Consider the following 19,613-nt stretch of genomic DNA (forward strand, 5'->3'; position numbering starts at 1 on the left):
CAAAGCCCCCAGGCAAACAGAGACACTCTTATCAGGCATGACATAACAAGGGACTAGAGATCACCTCCCAAAAGCTGAGAGTAAAGGCCAGACCTCTCTTTGATTAAAGTTAAATTCTTCACTATACAATTTTTTCCCAGTAGGTTAAAAGATTAGATACTTTCCATGTAGTCCATAAATTGTAAGATATTTCTTTACATATTAGATTTTAAGGTAAGTTACTTTAAATGTAAAAGAGAAAGATCTCTGCTCAAACATATTCCCCAAACATATCTGGCCTTATATTCTGATTTTTAAATTCTCACCTATTTTCTTTTGGTGATACAATATAGGTAATAATGGATATATTTTGAGCATTAGCTGCCTGTTCTCCTTGCTTGGCACCCTGCAATAAATGCTGTACTTTCCTTCACTGCCCCCTAAAAAAAAAGAAACCAAGAGACTATATTGACTTTTATGCTGTACAAACTTATACCTATTTTTACATATTGTACAACATTGTCTAGCTATACTTTATGATTGTAGTCAGAACTTTAGCTCTCTGAATAAAATAGTTCAGTACTCAATTGGTTTGTTAGTTCTAGTATCCTTCTCTAACCAGAAAGGTAAAAATTCTTACCTGCTCTCTCATAATGTATCCTTAAACCCTAAAGTTGTATAGAAATTTTACTTAAAACAAAAAAAAAATGTACTGTGTGCTTATATAGTGTAGTTCTTCAACTTATGGAGAATACTGTAATATATACCATTCTTCATATTTTGCATTGCAAAGACAATACATTAAATATGATTCATTCTTAAGACAGATGGAGAGAAAGTCACAAATAAATCCAAAATTTGTGATCCAAAATCACAAACACATTTGATTGCTGCCATTTTGTATGCCTATAAAAATGCTTTATCTTCATTTTCTTTCTTCCTCTTGCATACAGGAATGCTTTCAGTTCATACTGCCAGCCCTACCTCATGCCATTGACCTTTTACGTGATGCCATTGTAAAAGTAAAAGAAGTGCATGATGAACTTGAAGATTTACCTTCCCCACCACCACCTCTTTCCCCTCCTCCCACAACTAGCCCCCATAAACAGACAGAAGACAAAGGGGTTCAATGTGAAGAAGAGGAAGAAGAGAAGAAAGACAGTGGTGTTGCTTCAACAGAAGATAGTTCTTCATCACATATAACTGCAGCAGCCATTGCGGCCAAGGTAAGCCTGCTGAGAGAGACCCAGAGATCTAAAGGACCCACAGGTAAATGTATTGATTTCATCTCTCTTTCCATCCCATTCTTCCATAAGTTAAATACCACTTCAGGGCATCCTTTAAAAAGAACAGGGATATTCATAACACTCCACAGCTGTATTCCCTCCATTATGTAGAGTTCTTGAAAGCATTGAAGTTTTGTTCTGAGTTCTGAGGCATTAAAAATTCTGCTGTTATCTATTGAAGTAATAGCTCCAATGATAAACAATGTGACATTTAAGAACTCTTTGAAGATGTCATTTTTGTGATCATAGTAAATATACAATGTTCATGTATTCAGAACATCAAATATTCACAAATTCTTAGAGGAGCACCAAACTGAAGGTAAGATACCTAAGGTGGTTCAAGAAACTAGCTGAGGAAGATTAATAAATATTTTTTTTAAAGACAAGACTTTTCAGCAGTTAAAGCTGGACACAAATTAAATTTGGACATAAATTACTCCAGTCATAAAGAGAAGAAATGGATGTAAGATATTCGTGTTTTTAATTTAATAAAGTAATAAATATTATTAAAACAGCATCAAAGTATTACAAGTTCTCTTTGAACAATTCTCGGAGGAAATATAGTACCATGAAGTACTTCAGTAAATTTAGTTATCATCTTAAAGTCACAGAACATGATTTATATTATTATCCATATCTAGTATAACCCACCTTGTACACTTTAAAATCTTCAGACAGTAGCATATCACTTCTGGGAGTAATGATTGTTCATTGAGAGTGTAAAGATTGAAAATCTAATCACTATATGAAGTAATTTTTAAAGTTTTATGGCTCATCCAGATACTTTGGCTATGAGCATAGCATGAGATGATTTTTTGACAATGTATATATTGGAAAGGATCATAGAGATCCTTTGGAAGTGTCCATTCAGACAACAAGTAGGTGGTTCTTTAAATGAAGACAAGATTATTCTGTCTCCAGATCGATTCAGTGATACATTAAGTCCTTACTTAAGGCTAGTAAATATTTAAGTTCTGCGTGAGGTTTGTTTTGTTTTTATGGAAATGATTGATGAAATACATTATTAAATCATAGTATGTTCTCTTTCTTTTACTCTTAATTAAAAGAGTTAAAAGTACCATCAGTTTCAGTCTTAAAAAAAATTTGTACCATTTGAAATCTAAGCTAATTTTGTCATTCTTCATTTGAAAATTTTTGACATTCCATTGTTCCATTTGTTTTCACCCTTTTTCCTTTCCAGTCATTTTGCTTGTATAGTTTCATGTTTTCCTGTATTCATAGTTGTTATGTGTTGTGCATTAGAAGCATCCATTCTACACCAGTCCTGCTGTTATCATGGCACACGGTGAGCAGCCCATCCCTGGTCTCATCAGTTATTCCCATGATGCAACAGGCAGTGCAGAGGAACCGGTAAGACAAGAGGCTTTTGCATTAATGATTTTGCAAGCATACAGCCTACCTCCTATCCTTGGAGGTAGGCTATAGCATATGACGGAAGATGTGTTTTATTCTGAAAGACCTTCACTAGTGCTTTTTTGTGGAAGTGTAAGTGCCACTGAGTATCTTCCATCAAGGAATTTAATAGAGTTTCTCCTGTACCTAAAGTACTCTAACATCATTAAGATTTTGTAGTATGTGGCAATGAACTTTCATCACATGACTTTCAAGAAAGTCATTGCTCAGAAGTTATCTTTTTCTTTAGTAATTTCATCACATACCTTAAAATAAATTGCCTAGCTTAATTAAGATAATCCCTTAAGAGGATCACATTAAGTTTTAATATCCAAACAGATTGGTCAAGATAATATTTAATTTGTATTAATCTTGCTTTTTTTCCTTATGATTTTGCATCTTTTTTTCTTTTCTTTCTCTATGTTCTCATTACAACCATTTAGAAAGTTGTCTTTGTACAAATTCTGATATTACTGATCTTCATATAGAAACTTTTAAGGGTGTTTATCACTTCTTTCAGTCATTGGCTGAATGATACTTTGTAAAAAGTGTCAGGCTAGGAAAGATTAAACTGATAAGTATAGCTGAATAAGCAGTGACAGTTTAGACCATGGCTGCAAAATAAACCTCAGTCCCTGATATGAATATAAAATGAGAAGGAAAAAGGAGAAAAATAAGTAATAAGTGTAATTTTGTTTTTAATCCTTAGGAAGAAAAAACACGCAGGATTTCAGGGGGATGCAGGGAGGAAAACTAGTATCAGTCGACCCTTGGGAGCTAAACTACCAAATGATGACTTTAATGCTTATATTCAACAAGCCATGCCTGGTTGGAAACAAACTTAGCTAAGTCAAAGGCCAAGTAGAAAATGTAAATATTGATTAATAAAATTATTAATGAATTCCAGTTGACAACTGAATTCTCCAGCTATAGCTTTGCTATAAATTATGAACATTCCAAAATGTACCAAACTGTCTTTTGTATTCTCATATTATAAAGCAACCACAGCAACTACAATAATTATCCTGGTTTTCAAACTAAAATATTTGGAAGTTTCATATTCATAACCAAGCTTTTAAGTTATCATATTCTGAGTTTCATATTATTACACAGAAAATGATTTGAATAACTCTTCAGTAGTTAGCTACGGGCTTCCCTGGTGGCGCAGTGGTTGAGAGTCCGCCTGCTGATGCAGGGGACGCGGGTTCGTGCCCCGGTCCGGGAAGACCCACATGCCGCGGAGGGGCTGGGCCCGTGAGTCATGGCCGCTGAGCCTGCACGTCTGGAGCCTGTGCTCCACAACGGGAGAGGCCACAACAGTGAGAGGCCCGTGTACCGCAAAATTAAAAAAAAAAAAGTTAGCTCCTAGTGATCTGAATACTGGTTATTGCCAAACTGATCAGCTTGCTTTTTCAGGAAACAGAGAGGCTTGAGAAGTGCTTCTCATAATGGATATTTGTTAGTTGCCTCTCCAGCAGCCATTTCCCATCCCTCTTTCCAACACTACACCGCATTTCCCAGTCATATAGTTTGGGTGAGATTGACTAATCCTCCAGGGTAGGTGGCTTAGTATAATCAGCATATCTATTTCACATAACCACAGTTTTTAGTTCAAGGAACACATAATTCAGGTCAATAGGAGCAAGTGGGTCTCATCTCTTAGATTTTATTTGAATGACCAGGAACATAGACTCTCTGTTTCCTATTGAATACGAATGAGGAAATATACAACTCAAAGAATTCCTATCTTGGAACCATGAAAGTAATGCCTGCCAATAATGGAGCCAACTGTAAAGAAGCATTCCTAAGAAATGGGAGAGAAAGAGAGATACTCGGTCCTGTCACATTTTTCAACCACTTACTCCAGCCCCTGTTGAACTATACCTGCCTCTTGACTTTTCAGTTACCTGAGCCAATACGTTACTTTGAAAAAGCTAATTAGAGATAGAGATGGGTAAACTGTTGTCTGCAACCAAAAAGCATCTTAACTAATAATTCTCAGTATGTAGTGTCTCATCAAAGAGCTGAAAAGACTTCCTTATAATAACTGAAACATATCAAATAGGAATCCCTGAAGTTTCATATTTGAGTGAGAAACCTGATTCAAGAGAACAGAGAGTAGGGGCGTGTGACACACGGAAGGAAAAAAGGAAAAATAAATCTTGCCCCTCTGTGATTACTAAATAAGTATAAAGGTCTTTTCAGGGAGACTGGATCCAAAGCATTTAGGCATTCATATGTAATCTATTTTTATTATTAGTTCAGATCCTATATTGTACAATTGGATGTATAGTAGGATTTTTAAGAGAGTGCAACCTACCTTAAAGGTCTCTAAATAGAGACGTTACCAGGAAAGGGTTCATACGATAGAGCTAACCATCAGGCTGACAAGGACTGCAAAAGCCTTACGATGGGGACTGGCAAATTTTTGCCGTGGAAGCCATACTCCTTCATACATGGCTGTTTTGGGAGACTCACTTCAATTATTATAAATTTGCTCACTAGCTACCCCAAATTAAATACAAATAACAGATCTTCTGTTGTATTAGTCTTGCAACTTTTCTGTAAGTTGCAATATTTTTTCAAAACAAAAAAAATTAAGTGGTAAAAATAGTGATTCAAAGAGGAAATGTATGCCCACTAAAGAATTTCTCTAGCATCAAAATACAAAGTTGTATGTTTACTTTATTGGTATTCTTACTGGTATTTCAAAAGACAGAGTTTATAAAGGGAAATGATACTTTGAATTTGTATTCTAATTTTGATAATATAATTCTCCATTTCTTCTTGTAGAAGTGTTTGCCTAATTAGTCTAAGTAGCTTTTGGACAGAATAGCTACATAACTAGAAAGAATCAGCACAGGTCCTAAGAAAATATGTATTCCAATTATAATTTCCCTTACGAGGAAAATTCTATTGTTTAATAATTCACAGTTGAAATTACAGTGCATATCCTCAGAGGGTTTGAGATCAACTGAAATAAATTGTCTTCCCTATCTTCTCAGTTGCATAAGATAATAGGAATACAGAATAGTGCTCTAAAAGTAGGAATGCTATTTCTTTTGGAAGTTATTTGGCGTTTCTCCTTCTTATTTGTGCTGACTTACCCACTACAAATTCTGCTTGCTCTAGAACGTCACTACTTAACAAGCCTTTCATTCATCTCTTATTGACTCCTTTATATACATTAATGAATTGCAGTTTTCAGACTTTTACCTTTTTTCATCTCCTCATTTCCCCTATTCTCTCCTCTTGCTTATTATATTAAAATAAAGATCACCAAGTCTAAACAACTATCCTTTCTGCTTAAACTATTTTTCTGAGTTAATACTTTGTTCCATTACTTCTATCTCAAAGAGAGCTTGTAATTCTCAAAGTTGGTGGCTGCTTCTGCTTCTTTATTATCAAAGAATCAATTATTAATTATCAACCATATATAAGACATTATGCTTATATTTTTGACTTCTCTCAGGCTCTTGAGTACATTGATCACTTCTTAATTTTTGAAACAATTCCTCCCATAGTTTTCATCACTAAAAATTTTTTATTGTACAATAATACATGAGTACATTCTTTTTATTAAAAAATAAAAACATGAATAAGATTAACATTCTCTTGAACCACCCTCTCATTTCATTCTCATTTGCTTTCACACACACCCCAGGAGTAAATACTTTTCAGTAAATTAGAGGGGTTTCCTTTAAAACTATTATCCTTTTCTGTACAAGCATAGTAAATAAAATCCTAACAGTTTGTATGTGGTGTGTGTGTGTTTGTGTATGTATTTAATTAAGAGAGGGAGAGAGAAACTTGACAAGCTGCTTCTAAAATTTATACAGAATGGAAATGCAAAGGACCAAAAATAACCAACATACTCTTGAATAAGAAAAAGAACAGAGTGAGAAGATCTGCTCTATAAATACCAAGGCTTAAAATGATATAAAGTGCATTATTGGTGCAAGAATTAACACTTAGATCAATGGAACAGAATAGAAGCCTAAAAAATGCCAACACATATGGACACTTGGTATATGACAGAGTTTGTACTACAGATTAGTGAAGTTCTTTTTTCAATAAATGATGCTGGGACAACAGGCAGTCCTTATGAAAAAATGAAATTGATTCTCGTATCCCATACAGTATCCAAAAAAATGTTCTAACTTTTTTAGAGCCCTAAATATGAAGACAAAACTATAAAACTTTCACGGATTTATATAGGACAAAATTTTCATTGTGCTGGATTAGGGAAAGATTTCTTTTTAAATATATAATTGAAGTAAAAGTCACATAAAATTCAACATGTTTAGGTGTACAGTTCAGTGACTTTTAGTACATTTACAATATTGTGCAAGCATCACCTCTAATTCCAGAATATTTAATCACCCCTCAAAAAATACCACACCCAGTAAGTAGTCACTCCCCATACCCCCACCTCCCATCCCCTATCAACTTACTGGTTATATATTTGCCTACTCTGGACATTACATATGAGTGGAATCATACAATATGTGGCTTTTTTTGTCTAGCTTCTTTCACTTCACATCATGTTTTCAAGGTTCATCTGTGTTGTAGCAGGCATCAGTACTCCATTTTATGGCTGTAAAATATTCCATTGTATAGATGTAATGCCTTTTGTTTAGCCACTGATCAGTTGATAGACATTTAGGTTGTTTCCACTTTTTGGTTTTTAAAATAATACTGCTATCAACATCTGTGTACAAGCGTTTGTTTGAACACCAGTTTTTGATTCTCCTGGATATACACCTAGGATAGAACCGTTGAGTCATATAATAATTCTGTGTTTAACTTTGTGAGGAACCACCAAATTGTTTTCCACAGAGCTGCACCATTTTACATACCTAACAGAAATGTATGAGGTTTCCAGTTTCTCTACATACTCAACAACATTTGTTATTTTCCTTTTTAAAAAAATTACAGCCATTGAGTGAGTATGAAGTATCTCATTGTGGTTTTGATTTGCATTTTCCTTAATGATTGATGATAATGAACATCTTTTCATGTTGCTTGTTGATCATTTGTATATCTTCTTCAGAGAAATATGTCTATTCAAGTCTTTTACCTCATTTCTTAAAATGAGGTGTTTGTTTTTTTTTAATGGGTCATCTTTTGTTGTTCTGTTGTAAGTATTCTCTATATATTCTGGATACTAAACCATTATCAGATATATAATTTGCAAATATTTTCTCCCATTCTATCGGTTGTCTTTTCAACCTTTCTTGATAATCCTGTGATGTACAAAAGTTTTTAAATTTGATGAAGTCCAGTTTGTCTAAATTTTCTTTTCCTTATGCTTTTGGTATCATCTCTAAGAATCAATTACCAAATCCAAGGTAAAGAATATTTATCCCTCTGTTTTCTTCTGAGAATTTTATAATTTTTAGTTCTTACATTTAGGTCGTTGATCCATTTTGAGATAATTTTTGAATATCGTGTGAGGAAAGGGTAGAACTTCATTTTTTAAATGTGGATATCCAGTTGTTCTGGCACAATTTGTTGAAAAGATTATTCTTTCCTATTGTCTTGGCACCTTTGTCAAAAATCACTTAACCATAAAAGTATAAGAGGGTTTATTTCTGGCCTTTCAGTTCTATCCCATTGATCTATATGTCTATCCTTATGGCAGTATTACACTTTTGATTGCTGCACCTTTGAAGTAAGTTTTGAAATTGGCAAGTGTGAGTTTTCTAACTTTGTTTTTCAAGATTGTTTTGGCTATGTGGAGTCCACTGAGATTCCATATGAATTTTAGGATGGGCTTTTCTATTTCTGCAAAAAATTCTATTAGAATTTTTTTTCCAGTTTTCATGATTTTTTTAAATTTATTTTTTTATTGGGGTGTAGTTGCTTTACAATGTTGTGTTAGTTTGTTGGAATTTGATAGAGACTGTATTGAATCTGTAAATTCCCTCTGGGTAGTATTGCTACCTTAACAATATATGTCTTTCCATTTATTTATGGCTTTTGTTTGTTTGTTTGTTTTTGTTTGCGGTACTTGGGCCTCTCACTGCTGTGGCCTCTCCCGTTGCGGAGCACAGGCTCCGGACGCGCAGGCTTAGCGGCCAAGGCTCACGAGCCCAGCCGCTCCGTGGCATGTGGGATCTTCCCAGACCAGGGCATGAACCCGTGTCCCCTGCATCAGCAGGCGGACTCTCAACCACTGTGCCACCAGGGAAGCCCCCTATTTATGTCTTTTTTAAAATAAATTTATTTATTTTATTTATTTATTTTTGGCTATGTTTGGTCTTCATTGCTGTGTGTGGGCTTTCTCTAGTTGTGGTGAGTGGGGGCTGCTCTTCGTTGCAGTGCACGGGCTTCTCATTTCAGTGGCTTATCTTGTTGCGGAGCACGGGCTCTAGGCGAGCAGGCTTCAGTAGTTGTGGCACGTAGGCTCAGTAGTTGTGGCTTGCAGGATCTAGAGCACAGGCTCAGTAGTTTTGGCACACAGGCTTAGTTGCTCCGTGGCATATGGGATCTTCCCAGACCAGGGCTCGAACCCGTATCCCCTGAATTGGCAGGCAGATTCTTAACCACTGCACCACCAGGGAAGCCCTATTTATGTCTTTTTACGGAGGAAATTTATTCCTTAATATTTTATTCTTTTTGATTCTGTTGTAAATGGAAATGCTTTCTTAATTTTCTTTTTTTAAATTCTCAGTGTTAACGTATACAAATACAACTGATTTTGGTGTGTTCCTCATACATCCTGCAACTTTGCTGAATTTATTAGTTCAAATATTTCTTTCTGTGGAAAAAAAAATAGTGTCATCTGTGAATAGAGATTGTTTTACTTCTTCCTTTCCAATTCGGATGCCTTTTATTTCTTTTTCCTGCCTAATTTCCCTAGCTAGAACTTCTAGTATAGTGTTGAAAAGAAGTGGTGAGTGCAGACATCCTTGATCCTGATCTTAAAGTAAGCTTTCAGTCTTTCATTAAGTAAAATGTTAGCTGTGGAGTTTTCATAGATGCCCTTTATCAGGTTGGGAAAGTTGTCTTCTATTCCTAGTTTTCTAAGTGTTTTTGTCATGAAAAGGTGTTCTATTTTGTCAAATGCTTTTTCTACATCATTTGGATTCTGGGATCATGTGGATTTTTTCTTCATTCTATTAATGCATTACACATTGATTATATTTATTATGTTGAACCACCCTTACATTCATGGAATAAATCCCGCTTGGTCATAGTATATAATCCTTTTAATATGCTGTTGGATTAAGTTTTATAGTACTTTATTTAGGATGTTTGCCAAACATTTATATTCATAAAGGATATTGGTTTGTAATTTTCTTTTCCTGTGTCATCTTAATTTGTCTTTGGTATCAGGGTAATACTGGCCCCGTAAAATAAGTTTAGGAAGCCTTCCCTTCCATTTTCTGGAAGAGTTTGTGAAGGATTTATTATTTAGAATTATTTAATTCTTCTTTAAACATTTGACAGAATTCTTTGATGAAGCCATCTGGTTCTGAGCTTTTCCTTGTTGGAGGCTTTTTTCTGATTACTGATTCGGTCTTTTTACTTGTTATTTGTCTATTCCAGATTTTCTATTTCGTCTTGAATCAGTTTTGATAGTTTTTATGTTTCTAAGAACTTGTCTGTTTTCTCTAGGTTACCTAATTTGTTGGCATATAATTGTTCATGGCATTCCCCTTACAATCTTTTTTATTTCTGTGAGATCAGTAATAATGTTCCCACTTCATTAGTGATTTTAGTAATTTGAGTTTTATCTTTTTTTCTCTTGGTCAGTCTAGCTAAAAGTTGGCCAATGCTGTTGATATTTTCAAAGAACCAATTTGGGTTTTGTTGATCTTTTCGGTGTTTTTCTGTTCTCTATTTCATCTATCTCCACTGGAATCTTTATTACTCCTTCCTCCTCTTTTTTGGGAGGTTAGTTTGCTTTTCTTATACATTTTCCTCTGAGCATTCCTGTTGCTATATCCCATAAGTTTTGGTATGTTGTATTTTCATTTTCATTCATATCAAAGTATTTTCTAATTTCCATTGTGATTTTTTTCCTTGACTCATTGGTTGTTTAAGAATGTGTCTAATTTCCACACATTTGTAAATTTCTTAGTTTATTTCTATATTGATTTCTACTTTTCTTCCATTATGGTCAGAGAAGAAACATTGTATGACTTCAGTATTTTAGTGAGACTTATTTTGTGGCCTGACATTTGGTCTATCCTGTAGAATGTTCGATGTTCACTTGAGAACATGGAACAATCAACCTGATAGGTAGATTGTTTTCTATATGGTTACTAGGTCTAATTGGTTTATACTCTTGTTCAAATCTTCTGTTTTACTTGTTGATCTTCTGACTAGCTATTCTAGCCATTATTGAAAGTGTTGAGAGCATTGAAGTCTGCCAATTTTATTGTTAAAAATTTTTTTTCTCTCTTTAATACTGTTGATTTTTGTTTTATATATTTTGGAGCTCTGGATAAGTGTTTATAACTGTTTTGTCTTCTGATGAATTGACCTTTTTGTCGTTATCTGAGGTCTTTGTCTCTTTGAACAGCTTTTGCCTTACAGTCCATTTCGTCTAATATTATTATAGCTATTCCAGCTCTCTTTCGATTACTGTTTGCATGGAATATTTTTTCCACTTTTCCACCTTCAACCAATATGTGTCTTTGGATCTAAAGTATATACTTGGATCATGGGTTTTTTTTTTTTTTTTGAGGGGGGTTTAATCTATTTTGCCAGTCTTTGCCTTTTAATTGAGTAGTTTAATCCACTTACATTTAATGTAATTACAGATAAGGTAGGATTTCTTCCAGTTCACTGTTCGTTTTCAGTGTCTTGTTGTTGTTCTTGTTCCTCATTTCCTCCATTACTTCCTTCTTTTTTGATTAATAGATATTTTCTAGTGTACCATTTTGTTTTTCCTCTCATTTCTTTTACCAAATATTTTTTAGTTATTTTCTTAGAGATTGCTGTGAAGGTTACAGTTAACACCTTAATTTATCACAATCTAGTCTTAATTAATACCAAGTTAGTTTAAGTATTATGCAAAAGCTTTTCACTATCTCCCTCACTTATATTGTTATTTTAACAAATTATATATGTATACATTGTGTGCCCATCAACACAGACTTATAATTATTCTTTTATGTAGTTTTCTTTTTAAATTATATAGGAAAAATACAGATTCATGACCCAAAATATACATTAATAGTGACTTTTATATTTACCTATGTAGCGTACCAGTGTTGTTTATTTCTTTACATGAATTCCAAATTACTGTCTAGTGTCCTTTCATTTCAGCCTAAAGGACTCCCTTTAGCATTTCGTGTCCGGCAGGTCTTCTAGCATTGAACTCTCTCAGTTTTTGTTTATCTGAGAATGTATTGATTTCTCCTTCATTCTTGAAGTGTAGTTTTACCAGACAAAAATTTTGGTTGACAGATTATTTTTCTTTCAGCATTTTTGAGTATGTCTTCCCACTGCCAACCAACCCCTTTGCTTTCTGTTGAAAAATCAGCTACAATTCTTATTGAGGATCCCTTGAGTTGCTTTTCTCTTGCTGCTTTCAGGGTTCTCTCCTTTCACGTTCAATAGTTTGATTATATATCTTAGTGTAGATCTCTTTGAGTTTATCCATCTTGGGGTTGTTGAGTTTCTTGGATGTGTAGATTCATGTATTTCATCTAATTTGAAAGTTTTCAGGCATTATTTCTTTAAATATTTTCTCTGCCTCTTTCTCTCTTCTCCGTGGGATTCCCATTATGCATATCTTGGTACATTTATTGTTGTCCCACAGGTTTCTTAAACCCTGTTCATTTTTCTTTATTCTTTATTTATTTCTGCTCCTCAGTTCATTGCTTCTTTCTTCTGCTTGCTGAAATCTTGTACTGAACCGTTGTGGTGAATTTTTTATTTTAGTTATACTTTTCAACTTTAGAATTTCTATTTGGTTTCTTTTTATGATTTCTACCTCTTTATTGATATTCCCTATTGGTGATACATCATTATCATGCTTTCTTTAGTGCTCTTCCATGGTTGCCTTTAGCTTTTTGAATATATTTTAATTAGTTAATTTAGAAGCTTTTTCTAGTCAGCCCAGTGTCAGGACTTTCTCAAGAACAGTTTCTATTTCTTCTTTTTTTTTTTTTCCTATACATGGGCCATACTTTCTTGTTTCATTGCATACCATATAATATTTTTGTTGAAAACTGGGCCCTTTGAATATTACTAGTAGCAACTCTGGAAATCAAATTCTCTCCCCTCCCCAGGGTATGTTATTGCTGCTTGTTATAATTGTTATTGTTTGTTTGTTGATTAACTTTTCTGTACTCCTTTTTTTTTTTAACATTTTTATTGGAGTATAATTGCTTTACAATGGTGTGTTAGTTTCTGCTTTATAACAAAGTGAATCAGTTATACATATACATATGTCCCCATATCTCTTCCCTCTTGCATCTCCCTCCCTCCCGACCTTCCTATCCCACCCCTCTAGGTGGTCACAAAGCACCTAGCTGATCTCCCTGTGCTGTGCGGCTGCTTCCCACTAGCTATCTGTTTTACATTTGGTAGTCTATATATGTCCATGCCACTCTCTCACTTTGTCCCAGCTTACCCTTCCCTCTCCCCATATCCTCAAGTCCATTCTCTAGGAGGTCAGCATCTTTATTCCCGTCTTGCCCCTAGGTTCTTCTGACCATTTTTTTTTTATTATTCCATATATATTTGTTAGCATACAGTATTTCCTTTTCTCTTTCTCACTTACTTCACTCTGTATGACAGTCTCTAGGTCCATCCACCTCACTACAAATATCTGAACTACTTTTGTCAAGGCTGTTCTTCTTTGTTGTGTGTGGCCACTGAAGTCTCTGTTCCATTAGCTTCATAGTCAGCTAGTGATTTGACATAATTTCCTTAAATGCCTGGAAATTTTATATGTATACAGAAAAAGAAAATCTCCCATTCTTTGCAGATGAGCTCTTTTTATATATTGGAGCATGCCTTCAACACTCAGCCAGGCAGTTTACTACTCTGCCTAACCTTCACTTCCTACTTGTGCAAAATCTTTAGTTCAGCAAGAGATGAAAGATTAGGTGAAGTCTTCTAAGGATGGGCATAATCATGACCTCCTGGAACTCAGGACTATCTGGGAACTTTTCAAAGCTCTTATGCCTGAAAGCATCTCATTACATGGCCTTCCCTCCCAGGTTTTTAAGTTTATCTGTTATTCATTCCACCTGTTATCCACTGCCCAGACAGCAGTGGCTAATATATTTGACTTTAAATATTTGGCTAACCTCCCCTCCAGTTAGTTGCCTGAGCCATGGGAGTGTTCCAAGATAGGGAAAATAAAAGAAAGCCCTTTGAGCGTATCCTTCAGTGAGCTACCAGACATGTTGAAACAACCACAACCCTTGAGAATAAGGTTTGTTTCCCTTCAGTATTCAGAACCATTACCAGACGTGTGAGCTGTGTCTTCAAGGCCATCACTGAGCTATGTAGTAGGGGATCAAGTGGGGGGTTTTGTGGGGTTTTTTGATTAAGCATTCACCTGGCTGCTGTAAACTTGATTAGTTTCTAGATTTCTGATAAAGTTGATTCTGACAGATTTTGTTAGTTTATTCACTTCTTTAGTAGAGGAGTGGACTATTGACATTACCTACTGTACCTTTCTACTGATGTCACTCAGAAAGGATTCCTTTTAAGACACAAAAGCCACTAACTATAAAGGAAAATATTGATAGAGTTAACTAAATTAAAATTAAAATATTCTGTTCATCACAATACGTGATAAAGTAAGAAGGCAAGCTACATAGGAGGAATAGATATTTACACCATATAAAACTGATAAAGGACTTGTTATCCAGAATAGGTACAGAAATGTAACAATTCAATAAAAAAGAACGACTTAATAAGGGGAAAATAGGGCAAATTGAATAGGGACTTTACAAAAGAGAACATCTAAATAGCTGATAAACATATGAAAAGGTATTTACTCTTATTAACAATGAAATTAAAATTACATTAAGGGGACCTCCCTGGTGGTCCAGTGGTTAAGACTTCACCTTCCAATGCAGGGGACGTGGGTTTGATCCCTGGTCGGGGAGCTAAGATCCCACGTGCCTCACATCCAAAATATCAAAACATAAAACAGAAGCAATCTTGTAACAAATTCAATAAAGACTTTTTAAAAACACACACATTAAGATATTTTTAGTATCCCATTTGAAAAAGAATAATACTGACAATACTAGGTAGAGCTAAGTTGTGGAGTAAGAGGAATTGTCACCATTTTCTTTTGATAGACATATAAATTGGCTTAACCAATTTGGGAATTTGTAAAAGAAAGTATTCACACCCTACAACCAGCAATTCTGTTTCTGAGTATATATATCCTAGAATTAATGCATGTGGGAATTATGGTACATGAACAAGAATTGTTCATAATATCTCCAAAAAGGAAACATTACAAACACTGTACAACAGTTATCCATATTCACTGCATCCTTTTCCTTACCTCCAACTTTTTTCTTTACCACTTATATTGAGGTATCTATCTTGATCAAATAATAACTTTCTTTTAGGTTACTAATGACCACCTCTATTTTGTTCTTTAATGTCTGTTTCTTTCTCCTTTTTCTGTCTTGCTGTATTCTTTCCATATGGTCTTTGTCTTTCAGATCTCATCTATTTCTGTAGCTTCCACAATCATATCTCTGCAAATAATTTCTAAGTCTCTGTCTGTAGCATAACTTTTTTGAGATGGGTGAAATTTTATTTCCACACTATATTACATAATGAAATTGGAAATTTATGGTTGCCAGTATTAACTGGATTCTCAATGATGGTTGATATTTCCTTTGCCAACGCCTTAGTTATCCTCCATGCTTCAGTCATCAATGCATTTTTCCAGATTTTTATGAATCTTCTAGAGTTATCTTTCCCACTTTTACTTCCCCTTTTTGTCATCAGATAGATCTTCATTCCAAGCACCAAAGAAAAGAATATTAGTGAATGTCTCTCTTTTTTTCCCACCAATTACCCTGGTTTGTTATCCCCACTTGCTTCCTCAACTCGTTTCTCTTCTTTTTACTTTACTTGTATCTACTTTAATTGCTAGATCTAATGGCATCTTTTCAACTCTCACCTTACTCCTCTTCTCCCCAGTAGCTGACATTTTGTAATATCTCCTGAAAGTTTCTTCTCTTTTCTCTTCCCTTATGTTCACTCTGTCTTAATTTTCCTCTTTTGTCTCTAACGGTTTCTTAAAGATAGGAAGACCAAATAATTTACCTTCCAAACTGAAACACTTCTGAAAGTGAGAAGATGTGTTATTTAATAATTAAGTCAGGATAATAGATATAAACCCATATTATTCAAGGAAAACAAGATTGTATCATCATACCATTTACAGGGTTTTTTTTTCCCTAATTCCTTTTCTTCTGTTAACCCCTTAATATGGATATCACCTAGAATTTTCAGCCGTCATCTTTTGTTCTTTTACATGCCCTCCTTGGGTGACCTGAAATATTTGCATGACTGAAACTACCACCTTCAGTGATAATTCCCAAAGTGTATATCCAATCCCTAACTTTTTCCTGAGCTCCAGACTCATATTTCCAATAGTTCATTCTGTATTTCCAGACTAGTAACCCAAAAGTATGTACCTCACAATTTAAAGTTACCTTCTCCCTCAAATATCCTACTCTTTTGTTTATTGGGGGGGGTGAAGATTGTGTGTGTGTGTGTGTGTGTGTGTGTGTGTGTGTGTGTGTGTGTGTGTAAGTCTGGAAATATATATCACACATGTATACTACTTTGTGCGGATGCTTCATTAGGTACTGGATGTACAGTAGTAGCAAAAACACAGTTCCATCATCATGACAGTGCATTCTGGTGTGGGAGATAGACATTGATCAAACTAGCATACATATAAATGTAGTATAAGTATGGGTAATTTCTGTGAAAGAGAGAAACATGGTATTATATGAAATATAATAGGGGCATTTGACCTTTTTCTTTCCAATACATGGCCTTTTATATTAGACATAAGTGGCAACATAAAGCTCTTCTAAATTAGACTACTTCCATTTCTTTAAAATATTTATTGCAATTCACTATTCAAATATACTAGCAAATGGAGCTATTTTTCTTCTCCAAATTCCCATTGCTTTTCATCCTAGTTATGGGGTTATTGTTCATAAATCACATAAATTGTTAAGCCCTGAAATGGTGGCAGTACCTTTGGTATTGAGGATGTAGGTATGGAAACTAAATAAAAGAGCATTTATGAAAATAATATGTCCTTTGTGAGAAAGAGATGGTGTGTAAGATATAGAGCACCTTTCTAGTCACAAAATCTGGCTGCTGTTTTCTTCTTTTCACATAGTAAGTAATATTTGTTTATTGAATGATAATTGCTTGAAAGTAGTCAAGTTCTCATTTTGAGATTAGAAGACCTACACTCACTAGTACTAGCCCAGAACATGAACTAAATTATGCATAGCCCCAAATAATAAATTTTATAATCAATGTAAATATTAATATTTTTTTAATAATCCATATTATTTGTCCTTACATTTATATGTTTTTACAGTAGTAATATTCGGTTACATCAGTCTTTACCCTATTGATAGGTATAATATAATAGCTAGCAATCGCCAACATTTATTAAGTATTAACTACTTGTGTTATATAATTTATATACATTATCTTATTTAACCCTCAGCAATAATCTGGTGAGGTAAATGCTATCATTATCTACATTTTTTAGATAAAGGAAATGGCAAATTAAAAAAATATATCCATCAGTATCCCAGCAAAGCCACAGCATACTTAAATGGATAATTGAAAAGAGTAATAAAGGACTATGATATTTACAAAAGCTTGGGCAGGTTTTAGGGAAAGCAACAAAACATGATGCAGCACCCTGGGACTAGTAATAGTGGGAATCATTAATACTCCTAGTCCTAATGGGGCAAGGGAGGGATCTGCTATTGGAATCCAGAAAAGAGCCGAAAGCAAGGGTCATCTGATAGGGGCTGTGATCTTAGCCAACCTAAGGTGACCTGGTAGAGAAGGAGCCAGGGGAATAAATGTCAGACCTTACTCTCCTACAACCCTTCAGTTTCCTGACAGTGGCTCCTATTAGCTGAGCCCAGCTAGAAACCAGAGAGCACAAAATAGCTTATTGATTCTATCTATACAGGTTAGCTTCAAGCAGAGAGAGTGAAGAAGGGTGGAGAATGAATCTGAAAGGGAAATGGAAAATATCTAGAAATTAAATAACTATTAAGTGGCAGAGCCAGTATATGAATGCCAAACACTTCTCACTACAATTCTATACTGCCTCATAAAAAAAGCTTTGATGAAATATTATTTGGCCAAGGAAAATATTTTAAATCTGAAGGTTTCTACCCTATCCCAAATTGTTGGATGCATTCATACCTAACAGTAAGTGAGACCAAATATCTGAGAGCTCAGCAGCAAAAAATGCCCCCCCAAAAAAATGTTTGATATGGGTATTGATTTTACATGTTGTTGGTATTTTCAGCATATTAAACCATACTTGTTCCTCTTGTCCAGATTCCAGACTCCATCATTTCTCGTGGCGTTCAGGTGCTCCCACGAGACACAGCCTCCCTCAGCACTACTCCTTCAGAATCTCCTCGTGCTCAGGCTACATCTCGCCTTTCTACAGCTTCCTGCCCAACACCAAAAGTAAGTACAGTTCCTTGGCACCTTACACCTGCTCTGCTATGTGAATCTGGGAAAACTAACCAACCAATATTTCCCTCCGCTTGTCAAGATTGGATTGCATGCAAGATAATACGATGAAACATTAATGGGCTATAACATAGTTACCAGCTAATGTTTCACAGATTGTCGTATTAGGCCAACAATAGAGCAATAGAAATTTCATTCAAAATGCCTACTACCTCACAGCTATAGGTATTACTTTGTGTAGCTCCTGTTCCTTTGTTGTAGACTTATTATTTTGTAGCATACTTATTAGTATAGATGTGAAGTTATTTATTTATGCAGAGGATGAATGTGTTTCTGGCCAATAAACAGTAAGATTAACAAAATAAAATAATATCACCAAAGGGATTTTTTTTTAACTTGTCCAGGCAGGGGTAGCTCCCTGCTCTAGTATCATTCCAAATTTTTTCAAACATATTCAACTTGGAATGTTGCTGCCGAATATTTGGAAACAAATCTAAATTGATTAGAAAGAAAGTTTTAATGCCAACCTTTGGGGGAGGGAGGAAGTGTCTTAGTATCTATTTTTTATAATTTTTCCCAAGTACTGAATCATGTAAGGGGGTGGGGGGAGGAGTAGACATTTATTTGCTACCTGACATCTTCATGTATGTGAAAAATTGAGTAGCAAACCTAATTTTGACTGTGATGCTTTTTCCTGGAATATCTCTTTCCTAGCAAAGTTAGTCATTTGTGCTTTCAAGTTTTCTATGGGATGGATCCACTATTGGCATCAAAAGCTTAACAGTAACATTCCTTCTTATTTAATAGGATATGGTGTTAGATATCAGGCTATACAGTAAATTTATTTCAGGGCTCTCTAGGTAATTTTTCAAACTGTGGCTTTTTCACTGTCATCAGATTTAAGGACTTATATAGCTATCTTCCTTAATTCCAGCTTTTCTGTGAGCTTTATGAATATTATCATTGAATTTAACTAGAAGTAATCTCAAGCAATTCTTGATATGTGTAGTGCAGTTGTTTTTACATTCCATGGTACAACCTTTTCAGCAAAGTCTTCAAAGTGTTAACTGTTGTATATCATTGTTTTTAGACTTGTGTCAAAAATAGCTGATATTAATTTTATAGTTAAAAAAAATTGACGTCCTAAATCTTCAACAGAGAAAAACTATAAAAACATTCTAGATATAAAATGTATGTTATACATTTATACATGGGGTGCCAGTCAGTTAC

At 34.7% G+C, this 19,613-nt stretch overlaps 1 protein-coding gene across 9 annotated transcripts in view; it reads left to right on the top strand.

Annotated features, from left to right (window-relative positions):
- The window catches only part of GPHN (gephyrin), a gene marked incomplete at both ends in the record, with an annotated part of 652,555 nt that overhangs the window by 406,957 nt on the left and 225,985 nt on the right, over nucleotides 1-19,613 (top strand). For 8 of the 9 annotated variants that reach the window (XM_079700388.1, XM_079700393.1, XM_079700385.1 and 5 more), the window contains 2 exons: nucleotides 933-1,205; nucleotides 18,243-18,377. In XM_079700388.1, the coding sequence (XP_079556514.1) occupies nucleotides 933-1,205; nucleotides 18,243-18,377 (408 nt within the window). Of the gene's footprint in view, nucleotides 1-932; nucleotides 1,206-2,528; nucleotides 2,637-18,242; nucleotides 18,378-19,613 lie in introns of all 9 variants that reach the window. The other variant, XM_079700386.1, reaches the window with a different exon arrangement.

Source organism: Hyperoodon ampullatus (assembly GCF_949752795.1).
Source record: "Hyperoodon ampullatus genome assembly, chromosome: 3".
In the NCBI taxonomy this organism is placed as follows: Eukaryota; Metazoa; Chordata; class Mammalia; order Artiodactyla; family Ziphiidae; genus Hyperoodon; species Hyperoodon ampullatus.